This window comes from Anguilla anguilla, chromosome 18, assembly GCF_013347855.1.
Source record: "Anguilla anguilla isolate fAngAng1 chromosome 18, fAngAng1.pri, whole genome shotgun sequence".
Lineage (NCBI taxonomy): Eukaryota > Metazoa > Chordata > Actinopteri > Anguilliformes > Anguillidae > Anguilla > Anguilla anguilla.
Genome location: NC_049218.1, coordinates 30,331,870 through 30,337,869, shown reverse-complemented (window position 1 = coordinate 30,337,869; position 6,000 = coordinate 30,331,870). Strand labels below are relative to the sequence as shown.

The 6,000-nt window shown below is 43.1% G+C and overlaps 1 protein-coding gene across 3 annotated transcripts in view; it reads right to left on the bottom strand.

Moving 5' to 3' along the window:
• The window catches only part of LOC118217706 (transcription elongation regulator 1-like protein), a 75,460-nt gene that overhangs the window by 5,793 nt on the left and 63,667 nt on the right, over nucleotides 1-6,000 (bottom strand). For 2 of the 3 annotated variants that reach the window (XM_035399682.1, XM_035399684.1), the window contains exons 11-14: nucleotides 3,566-3,632; nucleotides 1,575-1,710; nucleotides 975-1,064; nucleotides 664-782 (exon numbers count right to left, since the gene is read on the bottom strand). In XM_035399682.1, coding sequence (XP_035255573.1) covers nucleotides 664-782; nucleotides 975-1,064; nucleotides 1,575-1,710; nucleotides 3,566-3,632 — 412 coding nt within the window. The remainder of the gene's footprint in view (nucleotides 1-663; nucleotides 783-974; nucleotides 1,065-1,574; nucleotides 1,711-3,565; nucleotides 3,633-6,000) is intronic. The other variant, XM_035399683.1, reaches the window with a different exon arrangement.

Genomic DNA, 6,000 nt, shown 5'->3' with positions numbered 1-6,000 from the left:
GATTTCCAGGTGCAGTGTTCAGTCTGCACTCAGAAGGGTCCAGCTGATGGGCAGTAATGTTAAGAAGACCAGGAGGAAGGACAATATCAGAGGATGACGACAGATGTCTTGTGTTGTCTAGTAAAGAAAACCAGCATAAAACTGCACCACAGCTACAGGAAGAATTCGACACAACCAGAAAGAAACTAGTTTCTCTCACTGCTGCACCTTACCACATTTCTTGCAGCTTTAATTCCTATTTCACTTGCACTACAGGATAAAGGTATTAAGCTACCTGCGCTGCGGTTCTTTAAAAAAAATTAAGGTAGATAAGATTTGACTCAATTTAATTACCCCTAGACATCCCTCCCCCCAACCCCTCCGCCTCCTGCTTTGCAAAATGATTGGATAGACTTCCAATGATCTGTCTAATTGTAATTAAAGCCAAAGGAGGTTATTTCGAAGAAAGTCATGTCTAGGATTAATCTATGTTATTGTTGGTAGAATAAAAAAAGGTTTAAGCTTAATTTTGTTATCCAATAAATGTATATGTATTAACTAAATTCTAAAAGTAAAAAAAAACGCAGGTCGTCTAATACTTTTGACCTGTACCGTGTGTATGTGCGTGTGTGTGTGTGTGTGTGTGTGTGTGCGTGTGTTTGTATAATTTTATCCTTTTTTTACCTTGATGTAATTCTGGAGTCCTCAAGAAGTTTGCGAAATTCCTCTTTCGCCTGCAGTTGTTTGCTCTTTTTTTCTTTATGTTCCTCTTTCATCCTCATCTTGACAAACTGCTCAAAAATCTGAAGCGGGGAACAATGATAGACATCGTTGTGTTGTTCAGACCGTGGCGACAGTGGCATTTTCATAATAACAGCTCAGCTACTAAAACCTCAACTTCAAGTTCACTACTTATAGAGAAGCTCAGAGTTTATCAGACATTAACCAGCTCATGCAAAACTCTGCCACATAGACAAGGTGGTTTTCTCTTCTACCTGCTTTCTCTCTTCAGGGCTCAGTAGAAGATATCGAGGGTCGAACACAATTTTGTACAACTCTTTTTCCCAGGTTGAAAAAGCTGACACCTGTAACAAAAAAAAGTCATACGCAGTGAATATTGTTTACGGCATGACTGTACACTAGAGTGCACACAAATACGAAACCAGGAATAATATGTTATGTAAGTAAAATGTGTCCAGCCTAAATGTTCTCTATTTGTGTCCATTTCACATTTCCACTGAGCTAATGGGTAGTCTAATAAGCATATGGCCTCAAACTGAATTTGGGAGAATGCACAATCTGTCATGTATTAGTCTCTAGCTGAGAATGTTGCATGAATCTTTATAGCATATTTTACACAGTTAAGTGGAATTTATAGACAGGTAAGAAAAGCATCAGGTTTGAAGGTTAGATAATGCTTTCTGAGCACTGGGTTTTTCGAACTTCTTTAAACTCTCAGAGTTGGACTTAGAGACGAAAGTAAGACAAGGGTGGGAGTCTGGTCATTTAATTTATTGCCGATGCCCCAAACTATGTACAGTGGAGTTTAGTCCATATGAACCCAACTTGTGAACGGAAGTGAAAGGTTGTGTTACCCCTCTTTCAAGCAGCATGGCTCTGAAGTGGGAGATGCGCACTTCTAACGGGAGCGTGGTACGACCAGGCGATAATTTGGCACTTAAGTCCTCCTCTGCCTCCTGCTGGTCCGATTTCACAGCAGGCTCGTCCATTCTGAGGCACGACACAAGCAAAAACAGCCTGTCAACAGGTCCATTCTGAGGCACGACACAAGCAAAAACAGCCTGTCAACAGGTCCATTCTGATGCACGACACAAGCAAAAACAGCCTGTCAACAGGTCCATTCTGATGCACGACACAAGCAAAAACAGCCTGTCAACAGGTCCATTCTGATGCACGACACAAGCAAAAACAGCCTGTCAACAGGTCCATTCTGAGGCACGACACAAGCAAAACCAGCCTGTCAACAGGTCCATTCTGATGCACGACACAAGCAAAAACAGCCTGTCAACAGGTCCATTCTGATGCACGACACAAGCAAAAACAGCCTGTCAACAGGTCCATTCTGATGCACAACACAAGCAAAAACAGCCTGTCAACAGGTCCATTCTGATGCACGACACAAGCAAAAACAGCCTGTCAACAGGTCCATTCTGATGCACAACACAAGCAAAAACAGCCTGTCAACAGGTCCATTCTGATGCACAACACAAGCAAAAACAGCCTGTCAACAGGTCCATTCTGATGCACAACACAAGCAAAAACAGCCTGTCAACAGGTCCATTCTGATGCACGACACAAGCAAAAACAGCCTGTCAACAGGTCCATTCTGATGCACGACACAAGCAAAAACAGCCTGTCAACAGGTCCATTCTGATGCACGACACAAGCAAAAACAGCCTGTCAACAGGTCCATTCTGAGGCACGACACAAGCAAAACCAGCCTGTCAACAGGTCCATTCTGAGGCACGACACAAGCAAAACCAGCCTGTCAACAGGTCCATTCTGATGCACGACACAAGCAAAAACAGCCTGTCAACAGGTCCATTCTGATGCACAACACAAGCAAAAACAGCCTGTCAACAGGTCCATTCTAATGCACAGCACAAGGCAAAAACAGCCTGTCAACAGGAAGAACTCAACACTAAACTGGATGGAATTTGGAATTTGATGCTGTGTTAATTTATTTTAATTTAATCGCAACTAGTCCATTGTGTATACCACTGAAAAAAATGTACGATGTGTGTGTGTTTGTGTATTTGTACGCGTATGTATGTCTGTGTGTGTGTGTGTGTGAAGACTGGAAGACTGTTGTTTTACCATTTACAGTAAAAACTGGTGGAACTTGTGCCTACAGACGTAAGATGAATAATATGAAGCATGTTAACTCAGCAAGAATAATTTCACAACATTTTCTTCAGATTTGGCTGCAATCTTATGATTAAATATGCATGAAACAGGCTCTAGACTAATTAGCAAAAAGTCCAGTATGCTGGAGGTACGTTGGCCGTAGTTTTGATATAAGGCTAGCTAAAGAATAACATGGCTGTCTCATTGTGTGATAATATGGGAGCAATACTCAAAATACAAAGTGTTCCAAAATGTCTTTGTGTCTGTGTATGTTTTCGTTCCAATCTGTGATTGCTCGCTGCCTCAGTCGAATGAGTTTAAATGAGTCGTTTGCATGCAACTTTTATTTTGCACCATTCATTCATAAAACGCGTTGCCAAAGTACTACGGATTTGGAAACCAATTAGATATAACAAGCTATTAGGATTTTTTTGTTTTCAAATTTTCTACGAGAAAATTCTGCCACTGAAGAACTGCCTGCCATAAAATTAGATCCCATTTGCCTTGTAGGAGTGATCCCAGGTCTCTGCAATAACAGCCTGCGATGAAAAACTAACATATTGCTCACCAACCGATGTGATAATGGCGGTTTAAAAATGAAAAGACCAGTGGCTTCCATTTCTCCAACATGGAGCCTTTGCCAGTGAACAGCAACAGAACTCTCCAAGAATGAATAACGAATCGATCACAAAATGGGGCAACTACCAATCTACAGTACCTGTTCCGCTTGATTATTAACTCCTCACTCTCCTCGCCGATCAGGGTTGAGCCAGACTCCTCTTCTGCTGAAGGAAAGGATGGTACGTGTTAGACCCCTTCCATGAAGCCAAGACCCCATTTTCCATATCTGGATGCATTTAATAAGACAATCATGTGGCAGAAGTATTGCCCAACTAGGAAAAACAATTGCAAGAGATTAGCCTTGATAATAGTAAGACAGGACAATGTAAAATAAACATTAAATAAAAAATAAAAAAGCAATGAGAGGCTTTAGACAAGGGGTGTCAAACTCCAGGCCTGGGGGGCCATGGTGTCTACAGGTAGGGGTTCCTTTCAATCAGTAGCCAAGTAAAACCTTGAAAATAATGTGTGCGGGCTATTTAGCCAATCAATGACTTACATTAATCACTCCTGTTGACCAAAAACTAACAGACACTGCAGCCCTCCAGGAATGGAGTTTGACACCCCTGCTTTAGACCACATCTTTCAGCAATGGAACAGTAATTCAGTAATCGCTTTCATTCAGGAATCATAATGTCTAAACCAGTGGTTCTCAAACTCAGTCCTGGGGGACCCCTGTGTATGCTGGTTTTCATTCCAACCTCAACACCAATCTCAGAATTTTAACAAGCTGTTAACTTTTCTTAATTAGGTGCTTTTCATGTTTTAGAGTTGGGGTTCCAGAAAGGGCCAGTGTGGGTGCACACACCTGATCCTGATTCTACTAATCAAGGTGCTTAGCAATGACTCTAGTCATTGATTAGTAGAATCAGGTGTGTGCACCCGCACTGGCCCTTTCTGGATAAGACTTGGGACCCCAGCTCCAAAACCTGAAAAGCACCTAATTAAGAAAAATTAACAGCTTGTTAAAATTCTGGGATTGCTGTTGAAGTTGGAATGCAAACCAGCATACACAGCGGTCCCCCAGGACCGAGTCTGAGAACCACTGGTCTAAACGATTTGCTTTATAAGTCATCAAGCATTTAATTCATATTTCCTCCCTATGGCTTGACTTATCAGTTACCTTGTCTGATTTGATTATATTCCAGGCAACAGACAGGCATTGGCGGTTATATAACAGATATTGTTGCATTATTTATTATAGGAGATCTCTATCTCCATGTCCAGTCACATTTACACCTTGAGATGCAAAGCTTTTTTTCTTCTTCTTCTCCTTCACACGATGCAGTCTGCACGTTGAGCTCACAGACGTGAGTCAGGGGAGAGCACACTGCATAACTTCAGCAGCCCGACTGTGAGCACCTGACTGATGAATGACTGTGAAGCGATGATAAAAAAAGTCCAACTAAATCCCTCCCTCTCTGGGGGATGCCACAGCCAACCATGTGTTGCCCCGAGGGCCTGTTAGCCACGGCTAGCTAATCCCGGTTAAGAACCAGAACCTGGGGCCCATCCACACACTGGAGCAGAGCCTTAACAGATACCAGAACCTGGGGCCCATCCACACACTGGAGCAGAGCCTTAACAGATACCAGAACCTGGGGCCCATCCACACACTGGAGCAGAGCCTTAACAGATACCAGACCATGGGGCTCATCCACACACTGAAACAGAGCCTTAACAGATACCAGACCATGGGGTCCATCCACACACTGGAACAGTGCCTTAACAGATACCAGACCATGGGGCCCATCCACACACTGGAGCAGAGCCTTAACAGATACCAGACCATGGGGCCCATCCACACACTGGAGCAGAGCCTTAACAGATACCAGACCATGGAGCCCATCAACACACTGGAACATCGCCTTAACAGATACCAGACCATGGAGCCCATCAACACACTGGAACATCACCTTAACAGATACCAGGTCATGGGGCCCATTCACACACTGGAACAGAGCCTTAACAGATACCAGACCATAGGGCCTATCCATACACTGGAACAGAGCCTTAACAGATACCAGACCATGGGGCCCATCCACACACTGGAACAGAGCCTTAACAGGTACCAGATCATGGGGCCCATCCACACACTGGAACATTTCCTTAACAGATACCAGACCATGGGGCCCATCCACACACTGGAACAGAGCTTTAACAGATACCAGACCATGGGGCCCATCCACACACTGGAACAGAGCCATAACGGGATGGACCACCAAGCAGCCCTGTTCCTCGCATTTATTTTTGCAACTAACCAACTGTTCAATAATTAGCACATGATTATACATGTGAGTCAAAGTTTAGGACAAATATTGATTCTATCCCAGCCAAAGTCAAGTCAGAATGTAGGGTGAATCCAAGCCTGTATCATATTCCTCTTCACAAGAACACAACATTACTGTCACTGCAGACATTCAACTAAGCATAAACATGAAGACTTCATGAATCATATTGGCTGCCCACTAATGCCACCACAAAACCAAAAATAGACAACCATAAATTAAACCAAAAAAAAACAGCAGACTT